Source organism: Stegodyphus dumicola, chromosome 11 (assembly GCF_044657685.1).
Source record: "Stegodyphus dumicola isolate Sdum_Otavi_A_Nest chromosome 11, ASM4465768v1".
Taxonomy (NCBI): Eukaryota; Metazoa; Arthropoda; class Arachnida; order Araneae; family Eresidae; genus Stegodyphus; species Stegodyphus dumicola.
In genome coordinates, this window is record NC_140778.1 from 121,535,179 (window position 1) to 121,551,552 (window position 16,374).

Sequence of the window (16,374 nt, forward strand, 5' to 3'; positions counted from 1 at the left end):
ACAAGTTTCTCCCGTACCCTGCTCTGAAGCACCGGCGATCCCTACGTGGTGATCAAAACATTGGGTCATTTACTATTGAGTTCAATGAGATTTGACGCGTTCGGATGTAAATATTTTGTAATTACGTCGTAAATATACATATAAATGTATATATTTTCTTTTTCTACAACACTTCAGAGTCCTAAGTATGTGAAAACAACATATTTTTAAACAACATTTCATTCTGAACGGAATTAAATGCTATACTTTTCACAGGACAGTTTTCTCAGAATGGTTTAATTTGAATAAAATATTTTCATAAGTTTTCGTTAATTACATTAGAAAAAAAATTAAGGTAATTCGATTTTATTCGATTAAGGTACAAAAATTAAGATCAAAGTTTATTGTATTATTAATATTAAAATTATGCAGAGCTTCTTCCTAAAATACTTTCTTAAATATGACATGGTTTTTTGGCTTCTGAGGCATCTTTTAAATCGAAAAATGTAAGTCAATTTATAATGAATGCTCTATTCAGTTCATTTTAAATTAGAGAATTATTAGGAATTAGCGAAATACTTTAAATAGCACTTGACTTTCTCTGAACATTTCTGAAAGGGAATAAAATAAGTTTTTTTTTTTTTTTTTTTTTTTTTTTTTTTTTTTTTTTTAAGTATTATTTAGAACTTGTAACTGAGTTATTATAAAATGTAAGGGGAATAATTCTTTTAATTATACTTATCAGATTTTTTTTTACCCTTCATTTCAACAATACATATTCCAAAACTCTTTATTACATTCTTAAGTGCGCATCTCATAACATTTGCTTTACAATACCTTTTAACAGATTACTTTCCAGTGAGAGCCACCGCCATATTGAAAGTTACCCGAGATCCTTCAGAAGCAGAACTGATCGTCTGATTGTTTGAATGTTCGAGGAACACGTCTTCAGCTGGAACATTTTCGGACTAGTTTTAAAATGTTGCTCGTAGCCGGGACATGTTCCTCCTAGCAGTGGCGTAGCGACGGGGGGGCAAGGGGGTGCATGATGCCCCGGGCGCTGCTCCTAGAGGGGCGCCAAATGGTTTCCAAACAATACTTTCCGGAAAATTTCAGTTTTTATTTTGATCGATTTCTGGAAAATATATTTAAAATTAATAACTATTGTAATATAATTAATTATTTATTTTCTTGATTTGTCTGATAAGATGTGTAATAAAATGTTTGCAGTACATCAACCAAAACGTTCTTTCTGACCATTTTATTTCTCCAAAGTAGAGATATATTTTTATTTTTTTAAACGAAATGCACGTATATCTCCCGCTTTTTATTTTAAAACGATAACACGACCTTGTCCCGAATTTCTCAAACATATCCAGTTTCCAAAATCCGATTCCATAATCTGGAAATAACATTTTTTGAAAATCCTAACGCTTCCGCTACAATGGATTGCGTTTGACTCTCCTGTAAACGACTGATGGCCTTCCAGTCTACCGATTCAACTAAGTCATCTTGCTAAAACATCGGACTGACTGCTACAAACAGTCAACTCTTTTTCAATTGTTGCCCACCAGTGGCCGAGCGGTAAAGTCGCTGAACACTGGTAGTTCGGTCCGAGGTTCGAATCCCGCGAACGGGCTGGCTACATGGGTGTTTTCGTGGTTTTCCCCATGTGTAACGTGTATACGAGCCAGTTTCCCTTAGAAAGTCCTCCACGAAGGCATCCCTCCTCTTAGGCAGATAGCCCTAGTGTGCTTTGCCATAATTAAATACACCACTTTTCAATTGTTTTTAAATCTCCTACTACAAAAGGAATGCTGCAGGTCGCTTGTCACTCCTTATCTTAAACACATAGTTTTCGACGTCACAGACTAAATTTGCCTATTCCCAACTTTGTAAACAAAATAATTTTCCTTTATAATCTATTCTATTTCCTTTTGTTCAAGAAGATTGTCGATTATATGGTTATTTCATACCGAACCCACAACATCCCCTAATTATTTCTGAGCAGAGAATGTGACTGCATGACGTTACTCCGCAGTAGAAAAGAAACGGAACCTAAAACTCCACTACAGATCTATAGAGAAAATGTTTTTCCAAACCTAAGAGTCTCACTTCAAATACTACTTACTATTTCATTATCAAATGCTAGCTATGAACGTTCGTTCAGCTAATTAAAATACATTTTCACATATTTATAATCAACAATGGGACAAGATCCCCTAAGCCATCTAGCATTTTTAAGTGTGGAAGGAAAAAAATTTGAAAGGATCGACTTTGATGAAGTAATGATAAATTTGCTTTTCAAGACTTTGATGAAGTAAATGACAAATTGGTGGAAGATATGCTTTTCAAGAGGGTTTGTAGTTCTGAATCCAGGTGTTGTTCATCCGCAAGGGCAGCAAAGTTTATTCGCGAAGGAACGGCTAGTTGTTCAATACGAGACAAGGTGTCTGCAACAATATTCTGCGAACCCTCAATATAACGGATATCTTTTGAAAATTGCCCTATGAAGTCTAGGTGTCTCATTTGACGAGGAGAAGCTTTATCCTAACGCTGTTGAAAAGCATAGGTTAAGGGTTTGTGATCTGTTACGATCATGAAAACGCGTTCCTCTAGCATATGTCGAAAATATTTGACAGCTTCATAAACTCCTAACAATTCGCGATCGTGAGTGCTGTATCTGGTTTGTGCTGGTGAAAGTTTTTTTTAGAAAAATGTGAAAGTGGTCTCCATAATTCTTGATCTTTCTGTTGTAAAACTGCTCCTATAGCTGTTGTTGATCCACGCTGAGCAACGTCAACGTGGAGAGACATTAGGTTATTTTTGGGAAGCAGAGGATATGAAAAATATGCTACGCCTTCGCCGGGAATCGAACCGCGGACCTCTGGAGTACCGGCCCAGCGTGCAGAACCACTACACCACGAAGGCAGGCTAGGAAAGAGGGAAAAATACCTTATAAACGTAGAGTGATAATAGTTTAGATGCGGAGGGATACTGCAAAATTTGTTGTCGAAATTAAATCATGTTTGCATTTTTGGAACACTTCGCGGGATTCTGTGGTCCAGGTTATGTAACACGTTTATCGTTTTTCTTGCTCCAAACCAAAAAAGAATTTAGAGGAGCTTGTATGGTCGCTGCATAAGGTAAGAAACGTTGATAAAAATCGAGCATAGCAAGATTCTTAAGTCCTTCACTGAAGATGGTACGGGTATATCGGGGATAGCGGTGACTCTGTCTGGAAGCGGTCGAACACCATCAGCGGAAGTTTCATGACCAAGAAAGGATACTCTCGGTTGGCCAAAATTGCATTTAGAAGGATTAAGACCGACACCGTACCTTTGAAAACGTTCAAAAACTGTTCTCAAATGTGGTAGGTGTTCTTGCTCTGAAGAGGAGGCGATTAAGATATCATCAAAATAAGGTACACAAAAGTCGAGGCCGATTAACATCTCATTCATGAAGCGTTGGAATGTTTGAGCAGCATTGCATAAGCCTAAAGTCATGACCCGAAACTCAAATGGTCCAAAAGTCGTAATAACCGCAGTTTTTGGAATATCAGCTGGGTTAACGGGCAATTGGTGATACGCCCGCCCAAGATCAAGGGTTGTAAAAATAGCTCTTCCCTCTGAAACTTGCATACAGTCTTGAATGTGAGAGACTGGGTAACGATCAGGAATTGTAGCTGCATTTAACCGACGATAATGGCCACACGGGCGTCAGTTACCATTTCGTTTCCGAATTAGATAGAGCCCATAAACTTTTTGAAGGACGGCGAATTCCCTGTTCTATCATGTATTGAAATTCTTCTTTGGCAGCTTTAAGCTTGTCCGGAGGTAAGCGTCTTGGTTTAGCTGCAATTGGAAGTTCGGTGGTTTCAATATAATGTAGTACATCGTGCTTGGGTTCGAAAATACCTATAACTGGGCGCGTGTTTGTAGGGAATTCTCTGAGGAGTTGATGCCATGGGGAGTTACCCGAAATCAGTTTAATGCTCAAATCTTGACTAATGCGAATTACTCTCGGAATATATCAAACGGTGATTCTTAAGATCGACAAGCAGAAAATTTTTGAAAAATGTCTGCGCCACTAATAGGACTTGAAACAGTAGCAATAATGAATGGCCATTGGATGTTGCGGCGCAATTCTAAATCAACAGATATCAGGCGTTCATCAAAAGTTTGAACAGGAGTTCCATTTGCTACATAAAGTTGTAAGTTGGTAAGGCGCTTTTGTTCGTGAAAATGTGGTGGAATGACAGAAACATCAGCCCCGGTGTCTACAAGAAACCTCAAGTCCGAATTCTTTTCGATAACGAAAAGGCGTGCAAAATTCCGGCCGCTGTCGTTCACAACTTCGAGCAACGGCCCTTCTCGTTTCCCTGGTCGTTATAACGACACGGTGGGCGGCATTTGTTTGCCTTGTTTCCAAATTTGTGGTGGTTAAAAACAAATACTCGGGTTATGAATACCCGGCTTTCATAACGTTTCCTCAGTGGGCTACGACGCGTATTTCGACCACGTGATGTGGAGCGGTTGCGCTGAAAAGGTTCAGCTTGGATGGCTACTAACTGAGCAACCTGTTTGGACAAATCATCAATTTGAGCCTGTAACGCCACAATAGCAGGAGCCTGCACTGCGTTTATTTGAGCTGGAATTGTCAGCTCGTGAATTTTATCAACGGTTTCGGGAAGATTTTTAAGTGGCTTCGTACTGGCTGCTAAAATGGTTTGCATGTTAGATGGGAGTCTATTCATCCATATTGTTTTGAGAATGTTATCCGTTAGGTTACCGGCGGCTAGACATTTTACATTTTAGACAGCGATTGAGAAGGCCTCATATCACCCAACCGTAAATCGTGCAATAACTGCTTGATTCTGTCTCGGATTCTTCATAAACAGAAATTAATTTTTTTTAAAGATTTGTATTTGTCCGTCGCCGGTGAATTCAGAATTATTTCACGAGCTGATTGCAGTACCTCTGATTCTAACGCGGCGATCGCTGTATAAAATTGAGTTTCGTCGGCAGTAATGTGACTCAACTGCGCATAAAATTGAATGAACCATAACGATGGGTCTCGGCGACAAAAAGGCGGTGGCTTGCGACTCGCGAAAATTGTAAAGCAGCATCGTTGTCATCCACTTTAGATCAATCAAATATGCACAGTAATAATATGTATAGAAAAATAATCACTATGTATATAGTGACACAGTTTCTTGGTACTTGAAATCAGAGAAATTGGCGGCTCAAATACAGTAGACGATACATATATCCGCTGAAATTATGACAGAAATATGTTGAATCGCCGGAATGCGGCACAACGCTTGAAATGACATGTGAAATGTCTTACTTGCATCTCATCACACTGGATAACTTACTGCTGCTCAGAATTTTGACATATAAACTCCATATTCGTGCAACATTGAAGGTTGCTATTCGTAATAAATACGTGTCACCAATTATGGTAGTACAATCTTTTGAGACAGATCGTTAAATAATTATAACAATTGAATAGAATAAATATTATTTTGTTTTTGGTTGCTATGGGTTACCGGACTGGCAGAATTGAGTTGTAGTAGGCAAGTTGCCACATATCTATTTATCTATAATGTATATTAAACTTTTAATTGTTTAAAAACTGTACTTTTTAAAAACACTTATATAAATATGTAAAATAAATAACACCTTTTTAACTAATTCTAGATCATCGTACGTCTGATTTTTGTGCCGACACAGATGCATTTCCTAATCCAAGGCTAGTAGTTAGGTAGTGATTATTCTTAATATATTTTTGAGTATTTTATGGCAGATTCAGCATTTTATTATTATTTGCATTATTTTCTTATTGAGAATATATTCTATATATTATATTACTGAAAGTTTTCAAGGGGGGCGCCAAAAAAGGTATTTTGCCCCGGGCGCCAGTTATACTTGCTACGCCACTGCCTCCTAGCTAGACGAAATATTTCTCTTAAGCTTCCCGCTTAAAGCAGTGCTACTAGAACTAGAATCTCGGAATTGTCCCGGGTAAGCGCACGCGTCCCTAGAAGTTAACACATCGCGGAGGAGGAAAATCCGTCCACAAATACCTTGACGAATATTCCATGGAGGTAGGAAGTAGGAAATTGACGAATATTCCATGGAGGTAGGAAGTCCAGTTGCTATCCAATACGAACAATTTTTGCTTAAATAGTTTTATAACGTATTTGTCAACAGGATTTCAATTTATGTTTACAGTTCAATATTAAGGTTATTATATATTTAGATAACATTTATAATCATTATAAATTAGATACATTTAATAATTAGATTTCTTCACAGTACTTTCACAGTTGTTTATAAGTGAATAAATTCTTCATTTCATGTACATTTATAAATAATTTAATGAATATTTATGTATTTTGTCAAAAGCAGATACATGCTTTTTGCAATAATATGCAACAATAATATATGGATGTGAAAAAAAAATTGTTTTATTTAAAATATTTTGGCGTTTGGAAAATAAAATAAAAGTAGCGAATACTCTATCAAGGATATCGAAAAACGTATACAAGTTTAAATGTACCGTAAGGTATTTTTCACTCTTTAAGCATAACATTTTTCTTAAAATCTATATTTTTGTAGTTCAACAGCTTAGAATTTTATAAAACAAATTCATAATCAAAATCGCGCTGTTGTTAGTTATCGAAAAATAACCAAGATGTAATTTTTGCGTAAATGTCACTAAACTATGCAAATTGGTATTATCCATCACACTATGAATGTTTCTTTCATGCGAAAGTGTCCCTTTTTCGATTTGTATGGAACTGTCGTGTGTCGAATTACTATCAGAACCGTGTCAATCTTCTGAATGTAAACAAAGAACACCCCACCTGGTGAGCCAAGCTTCAAAGCAGTGCTTCACTTCTAGCAAGGTTTTTTAATATACTAAGGTTAGGACAGGAACGGAAAAAGCGTGCTATTGGTTGCTGGTAGTGACGTCACCCGGAAGACAAGACGCATCGGCCGACGCGTCTGCTACATGATTTTGGTAATGGAAAAAATGTAAACTAAAGCAAAGTGATCATTTTATATGTGGTAGATACACCGGAAATACCGGGTATATGCTTTCCGATTAAGTATTTTGTTAAAGAAAATGTTTATTTTATGCACAGAATTCGTACGAATGCTGAAAATAATTGTAAACATTAAATTCTTTTCGTAAAGGAAAGCATTAGAAAATGAAAAACGATATTTAAGTTAATTAAGGGAAATAAATATTGTAAAACAACAAGGTATTTTTGAATATTTTTTCGTAGTATTGTTTGCACTAAATAAATCTTGTTGAACAGAGCACATGATGGCATAACTGCTAAGACCATGGTAAAAACATAATCAAAAAGTATTATTCTATTTATTTTCATTGCTCATGCACTTTTTTTAATACAAATGAACTTTGACAATTCCATGAGAAATATATGATCGTGATTTTCAGTTTAAATTACATATCTCAAGCAAAAATATATATAAAAAGATTTGACTTAACAAATTCATATTTAAATACCATAAAATTCTACAAATTTCTTAATATCCGTCATTATACTTTTAAATAGTATACTGAGTCACTTCATACTGATTCACTTCAGATTTTAGCAGAAGTGCGTATATTTTCAGTATAATCTAAAAGTACTCTTATAATCCCTTACACTCCCAAGATTTCTATATAACGTTTATCCTGACGTGATTATTTGCTATAGTAAATAATCTTCGATATTGGCATCCTATTCTTCCTTCCAAACATTAAAAATGGAACAATTAAAATACATTTTCTTACACATATACGCAGAATAATAATAATAATAAACTTGCCCTACATCTTTGTTTCGGCCCACCAGCGGCCGAGCGGTAAAGTCGCTGAACACTGGGTAGTTCGGTCCGAATCGTGCAAACGGGCTGGCTGAATGGGTGTTTTCGTGGTTTTCCTCGTGCGTAACGTGTATACGAACCAGTTTCCCTGAGAACGTCCTCCACGAAGACATCACACCTATTACGCAGATAGCCCTAGTGTGCTTTGCCATAATTAAATACACCACCACATCTTAATTTCAATTCAGCCTGTACACAAATATTTTTAATTACTAATGTATTTTTATCAGGTTGTTTCTTAAAATACTTTTGTTATACTCGAAATATGTGTTCAATATTGAATTATTTTTCTTTCTCTTATAATTAAAAACAAGTTATATGGAATCAAAATTAAAACATATGCAGCAGTTAAATAACACTGAACAGAATATCTTACTTACTCTTTCGCTATTTGTATTCTAGCATTATACACAGATTTGTTTTCCTTCAGGTTTAAGCATGTGTAAGTTATATCAATTAAATTACATCACACATACCTGTATGCATCAATTAAATAACACTGAAGGAAATATGTCACTCACTCATTCGATGTTTGCATCATAGTGTGGTCGAGAAATTGTCCTTTCCTCACGGTGAGGTATGTATCAGTTTACTTAGTTCGCAAAGCTTAACCCAGACGCTGCTTCAATACATAGAGTTACGTTTGGGATGTAAAGAAAGTAACCAAAACATGTGAATGAAGTTGGAATACGCGAATTTATTAACTAATCATTCAGGTACTCAGTATTGGTAAACATGACACTGAGTTTAAATATCTCACTACGATGTAAGTCTCATACACAATATGAAGATTATGATAAAAAATGATTTAAAATGAGAAATTTTTCAATTTAAATGTAAAATAGTAGTAAAATGAAAAATAAATATAAAATTACATCACAGTTATGTATGAAAACTACATGAATTCCTTAAAAAAATAGTTATTTTATCTGGTTGTAAAGAGTGTTTTCCACCAAAAACGTATTAACGTGTATAATTCTGACACAACGCTATAGCACAATTTGCCACTTCCGCCTAGGTATAATAGCAAGTTAACAACACAAATCAAATCAAACTGTTGATGCAACGAAAGTAAACAAACGCCAAGAAGTAACGTTGTCACCCACATGACGTCATGTGTATGTGGCATAACTTTCTCCCTGCACTGCGCATCTCTCTTCGCATAACTTTCTCCCCGCACTTCTAGTGACGACTGGCCCCTCCTTCCTTTCCTACCTCCATGGAATATTCCCTCTTCTTTCTAGCCAAATTGGTTTACATTACGCATATGGAACCTTTCGTATTTTACATATGCGTTTCTTGACAGTCCTGAGCTCGTAATAATGTTTACCACTGTTACCCTCTAATTGTAATTACCAGCTAAAGCTATGCAGAAAAGCGTAGCTTTGGCATTATTTAAGAAATAATATAATACAAAAGTAAGTTAAAGAACGTCGATTGTATTTATTAATTATTAGCACTTTCTCTTATGACGAAAGTGGTGACAGAAAAGACACTAAAATGTTTTACGTGGAGGTCTTGATTATGGGTGTGCTCCGTAAACTTCCTCTTCACCGACAGATGGCGTTACTCTTCTGCCATCTGTCGGTGAAGAGGAAGTTTACTTCGCGTATGTTTATAATTGGTAGAAATGTATCAGAAACAAATCCTGGTTTGTTATATGCAAAATTAAAAAAAGAAAACAATTAATCTGCAGTAGACAAAATTGTACCTGATTAAATTTCAAGTTAACTTAATTTTGTCATATGTAATCATGTGCTACTTCATCCCACTTTTAATTCCTGCCTTTTATAAACGTATAAGATATTTTCAATTACATTTATCAGAGATATTTGTTTAACTAAAAGCATACATCGAAATTTTTTTAAAAATCATTTCTATTTATAATAGATTTAGTATTTATAATAGATAGAAGTTAGTAGATAGCTACAGAATTTGCTATTTTCTTCAATTTTTATTGTTTTAAACACACCTGTACAAAAGAACAATTAATATCTCCTATTAATTATTTTAATAATGTAACAGATCTTATTTTCTATCCTTTTGAAATAGTCCACATTATTCAACGTCATGCCGTGATGAGCATGGACCTTATAAGAGACAGACTAAGCCAGTGGGCGGGGCCCGCGTCACCGATATGTCGGCAAGAAAGAGTAGGGACGATCTGGTTTACTTTAACCACTGAAACCTACAGTGTTTGTATCACATAACTGTTTTTAATTATTAAATGTGATACGCTGTATAGTGATGAGATTATGATAGCCACAGTTTTCTCAAAATAGGATTTAATATATCTTATTAAAGCAATTTTTGCATTTTTTTCACGCGTAATTCGGTACTTTTTCGTTTCGCCGGCGCAAATCTCGCCAAGCAGACTTTCTTGGCGACAACATAAAGTACACACATAAAAAATGTTAGTTCTAAGAATTGTTTATTTTGAAGGCATAGACATTTTAATATCGTTTAAAATTCTGTAAAAAGCCAATAAATTTTAAAAAAGGACATTCATTTAAGAATTTACTATGCTTTCATGGTTCAACATCCTGATTCGTCGGTTCGTATCACGCGATCCCAAGTGATTTCATCTCACGTAAACAACGCTACAAAATTCTAATTCTCTCAGTAATTATCTACATTAATTTCAAGTTAAATCTTAATTAAAATACAAGTTTAAATGCAAGAATTATTTCAATTCGTAGGAATAGCTTACTCAGAAATTATGTAAAACCGCAGTGCTTTACTTCGCTAGTGCATTCTCATTAAATTTGACGAATTTGACCGTTGACTTTGCGTTTTCTATATTTCGTCTTCGGGTGAGCTGTGTGATTGCATCCTAATTGACTTAATTACCACGAATGGCCTTAGGGCATAAAATTGAACCATCTGGTAAAAATTCTATGTAATTGTATGCCAGCATTGAAAATAAAACCCAATTAATCTGATAAAAAATGGCTTCGACTTTTTTTGAAAATGAAGTGTAAAAGGTTACCAACGAAGATATTTCGTTTGGCATCAGTTGTACCATTATTAGCGACTTTATCGCCTGCGCCGGCCAAACAGAAATGTACCCGTAATTCTTGTACAAACATCTTTACTTTGGTAAAACGGTAAAAACACTAGGCACAAAATTTATGAATTTAATTTGGCGTACAAATAAGGTAAAATTAAATAAGATTGATAGTACGTGATGCTTTGAAATAAATCAGATAAAATTAAACAAGATCTGGTAACTTTTTTTTAAAAAAATTAATGACCATTTTCAGGCAGTGATTTTCAAAACTATGATAACATTACAAAACAATAATTTATTTGATTATCTCATCATTAAATTATTAACATTAAAGTGGAATATTTATTTTAGTAATTTATAAAATTCGGAGCATAAAATTTTCTGATTGTAATGAAGGGGGAAAAAAAAGGTAAAATTAAATCTAGAAGCACTCAGATTTTATATTACGCCCAAAAAGAACTTTTTTTAACGTTTCGTGTGTTATGTATATTTACTGAATATTATGTTCTTTGCCCGTAAACGCCCACCAGCGGCCGAGCCGGTGGTGGAACCGAACTCGGCCTCGGACCGAACTATTTTTGCAATCTTGCACTCCTTGCCACGATGGATTTCGTGGCCTTGTTCTGATGTTGCTGTCAGACAAGTTAGATAAGTCACAATAAAAACAAGGTCTAAAATGGGAAGTGATAAGAAGTTCGTCAAGCATGGAATACTGTACAAGTTTAATATAAGTAATACTGTAACCACAATTTGCCGTGGCATTTACTAATGTAAAATAGTAAATGTAAAATGTAAAATAGTAAATTTAGTGAATGCCAGTACTACTTCAGTATCAAGTGTATGGAGAAGATGCAGGAGACGATAACAGATGTCTTCATAATTAAGTAGGGAATTACTTAATTATGATAGCGCACGAACACTAATAGTACATATGTAAGTATTTATTTTAATTGGATTTATATTTTATTTTGTACCTTTTTTGTGTATTTATGTACCCTGTAAATAATTTTATTTTATTTTTACTTTCTGTGTATTGTTTTATACATGTATATGTCACGAACAGACACTTGTCAGATTGCGCGACACCAGCATCTCCTTGGTATTTCTCCCCTTGTGACGCATGGTCACCTCCTCTCACCTACCTCCGATGCCTCTTTGACGCCTCCTGTTTTTACCGTCATGTGCCCATACGGCCAATTCTAACACTGAGCAGGACACGTCGCGCGATATCTCTGCGATACCGGTATGACTGACTGACTAACAGACGTCTTCATTGGTTTACGAATTTGGATTCGGAGATAATACTCACATCAGTCAAGTCCTAGAAGCCCGTCAATAGATTCTGATGAATTCAGGACAAAATTCAAGAATTTGAGCCACATGCATAAGGGCGGTACTGTTCGTACACAGAAAAAAATTCGAAAAATGAATGTAAGTGCTTAGATTCATCACGAAGCTCGACCAATGATTTGCGCAATAGATACCTGCGCACTTATGTTTCTTCTTTGGAACTTAAGTGGCTATAGTGGCCATCAGCAGGACAGCAATATCCTCCTCTTGCCAGTTCCTGATGTAGTCCCATGTAGGGCCTGACAGCAAAGAAACCTGAACGGAATTTTCTCACGTGGAAGTGGAAATGTGTGGTGAGAAAGAGAAAAAAAAAAGCTCCTTGCTCCTGTGCTGGTATTTCTTAGATGGATTCTGTCGAGCAGAAGCTGGAGAGAGGAACTTCGGATAACTTGTGTAGGATAGCCAATTACTTCAGATGAGCACTTAAAATGTTCAGAAAATCCAAATTAAATTTGATGATAAGAAGGACGTCAGAAACACTAAAGTAGGAAAAACAATGTCACGCGTTTGTTCCTTGAGATTGTGGCGACTTCTGATTGGTCAACGAGATCTCAAGAGATGGGCGGTGAAGGGGCGGAAACAGTCGTCTTCAGCCAAAAAAAAAAGTATTTTTGGAACGAGTAGTAATGGTGGATAAAAATATATATTGTAATGACGCCTCAAGCACTGAAGGAGGGTATGCCGAATTATACATTTGTGTTGTCATCAACCTCAAAAGAAGGACGCCATTCCAAATCGATTTTATAACATTAAAGGAGTGATCTGTCGGGGTATAACCAAATGACAAATGCAGACCTCTACTGCCAAAAGTTGGACAAACTGGCAGAGAACTGACAGACTGACAAGCGCCAAGTGTTTGTCATTGGCAAGGATGCTACCATTTATCATAATAAATGTCGGACTGCGGCTACTTAAATCACTCAGCAAACATTGTCGGATGTTTGCTGAGATGTATTAACTCATTCAACATACGAGGGCTATCCAGAAAGTAGATTACGTTTTGGAATAAAAAATAAACAAAGTATAGGAAACAAATTTTATTATATACAGATGAAAGCCACACTCAAATACTACTTTTCTACATAGTCACCATACAAATTAAGGCATTTATCGTAGCGATGTACGAGCTTGGAAATTCCTTCGTCGAAAAATTCGGCCGCCTGCGCCTTCAACCACTTCGTTACCTCTTCTTGCTTTTCGCTGATGATTTCGTGCAACAAACTTCGCGAAATTTGTGGAAAACTCAAAGAAAGTTCCGTTATTGTGAAATTTCTATTTTCACGGACTTTAGCATCGACTTTTTCGAGAAGTTCGGCGGTCACTATGCTGGGTCTCCCACTTCGATCTTCGTCGTGAACATTGGTTCGGCCATTTTGAAATCTTATGACCCACTGACGCACTCCACCTTCAGTGATAATGTTGTCCCCATACGCTTCACGAAGCTGCAGATAGATTTCTATCGGTTTACAGTTTTTTGCAGTCAGAAACCTTATTACTGAGCGCACCTCGCAGCTCGCGGGATTTTCAATTAACGCAGACATTTCAAACCGTCACAGTATCTGAACGGAGCACAGCACGAACCTCTCACTAGCACGGCTAGATGCAGACTGAGCTGCGCAACGCTCTGACCCCAAGATGGCCGCGCTAGCCCCGCCCCTAGCGGACACAGACGGAAACGTAATCTACTTCCTGGATGGCCCTCGTATTTCCTCGATCTTGCTTCTACACATTATTATTTCATATGATCATAACAGAACACCTTCTTTCTCCAATTCATTCATGATGAGGATTACGGAAAAACAGGTCTGCAAGATTTTTCTGACTCAAAAGCAGAAGAGTTTTATTAGTGTGGAATAAACCTATTACTAGATAGATGGCCAAGAGGGGATACAAGCTGTAAAATGATGACAGTAACATAAAATGTCAAACATTTTATATTATTCATCATACTTCTTTTTCCATTAAAAAGCGGGTGGAGCTTTTGCATGCACCTAGTATTTTCCCACATAAAATTTAAACAATCAACAGCAGAAATATAAAAAATTACACTAATCTACCTTCCTCATGAAACTGATTATCCAAAAAAATATAACTATTGTTATAAATTTATTTCAAAAGAATAATTGACAATAATAAACTAACACTCGAAAATTCTGAATTGCACACTTTTTTCAAAATCTAATTTATTCTGATGCCTACTAAAGAATTTTTATTAATTTAAAAAGATAAAATGCACTCACACAAAACATCTAAATAAATTCCAGCTTTTAATCTTGGAGAAGGGAACGAAGTTAAAGTCTCGCAAGAATAATAAGACTTGTTGTCATCTGGTGATGGATTCAATCTCAGTGTTGACTTCACTGATTGTCGACCATCTTCTCCATCAGATATTTGCGTCTCTATAGAATCTGGAAAATATTCAGTAATTGCTTAAATTTGAAGAAAAATAAATATTAACTGCGTGTGGGTAAAACATATACTTACTTCTACCTCTATGGGTAACAGATGACATATATAGTGTACGGGTTCGTAATAGATTGAATACACAAGTCTGATGAAAAGTTAATAAAATTTATTCTTATCACAAGAGGTAAAACAAAATGCTGAAATTTTTCTCTTATAATATCACAATATCACAACAGTAGTTATATTTTAAACTACTAAAACGTTAAGTAGAACACAATTCAAAGCACAGAGAAGACTAATCCGATTTCAAAATTACAGCAGCTAAGTAAAAAATAGAACTTATGTCGCGTATTCGGAAACTAAGTACCGTTTCATTCTAGCGCCGTCGCAGCGCTGTGGTAGGCGTCGCGCACATGCGCACTAGTCTTTCTTATTCACTAACTTTCAATTGTCGCCATTTTAATTGCTCTATGTTGTGTTTTCAGTTTGCTGTGCACATTCAAAATGTTTAAGACAATTAGTTTTCCCGCCAACTGTGAGATTCGTGCCGTGATTAAATTTTTGAACGCGAGGAATGTTAAACCGGCCGAAATTTATCGTCAAGTGACAGAAGTTTACAGTGAATAGGCGATAAGTGATGGAATGGTGAGAGAGTGGGTAAGAATGTTTCATGCAGGTCGAACAAATGTTCACGAACAAATGCTCAGTGTGTGTTGCTGAATTGCAAGGAATTTTGTTGCTCCATGACAATGCTCCGCCCCATACTGCTGGTGTCACTCAATCGTTAATTTGACAGTTTCATTGGGAGCAGTTCGATCACCCGCCGTACAGCCCGAACATGGCGCCGTCCGACTATCACTTGTTCCTGCACATGAAGCGCGAGCTTGGTGGCAAGTGCTTTGGATCTGACGATGACACGAAAAATGCTGTGGAGTCGTGGTTATCGAAACTGGCGGGAAGTTTCTTTGACGATGGTATACAAAAACTGGTCACTCGTTATGAAAAGTGTTTGATCATTGGCGGAAACTATGTTGAAAAATAGTTTAAGACATGTATTTTCATGTAAAAATAAAATTGGATTCGAAAAAAAAAATTATCTTACTTTTTTTTTTTTTTTTTTTTCAAAACGTTACTTAGTTTCCGAATACGCCTCGTAGTAAGCAACTGAACTCAGATGTTTTTTCCGGCATTTTAAAGCTTTTTAGTCGTGCGCGAGAACATTCTGGTAATTTCTATTTTCTCGAGGTTTCTAGAAAGCAAAAGAGTAGAATTACAGTTATAGCGAACATACAATTGCGTTTATTCAAATTAAATATCAATTACGGAGATAAACATTTATTAAATGTTCAATGCACGTACTCTTGTATTTTTACTTTTCCGGCGTAGCTTTCTCTTAAAATTCGTCACGCGCTGCATTGCATGGGGAAAATAAAACAATTTTAAGTACAATTCTACTAAAAATAGCCAACTAAATACAAAGCCCGAAACAATATATTTTCTTTCCAAGTTATCAAAGCCATGTACAACTAACTACTCACCTGATCCAAAGTCTTGCATTTAGAATTTATATTTTTCTGAATCCAAGAAGAGATGCGTGGAATATCATTCATCTTAAGTCGAAGGAGACAGAATTCAGATTTTTTTTAACTTTAATTCTTTTCTACGTTTCACACAGACACGTTTTAGCTATTGGTAGTCAAATTTATAAAACGCCTATCATATATA

The 16,374-nt window shown here is 35.9% G+C and overlaps 1 protein-coding gene across 1 annotated transcript in view; it reads right to left on the minus strand.

The window, feature by feature from the left end:
* Positions 1 to 16,374, minus strand: part of LOC118195164 (nephrin-like) — a 393,767-nt gene that overhangs the window by 141,655 nt on the left and 235,738 nt on the right. The window contains exon 6 of the mRNA XM_085827181.1: positions 14,484 to 14,651. Coding sequence (XP_085683307.1) covers positions 14,484 to 14,651 — 168 coding nt within the window. The remainder of the gene's footprint in view (positions 1 to 14,483; positions 14,652 to 16,374) is intronic.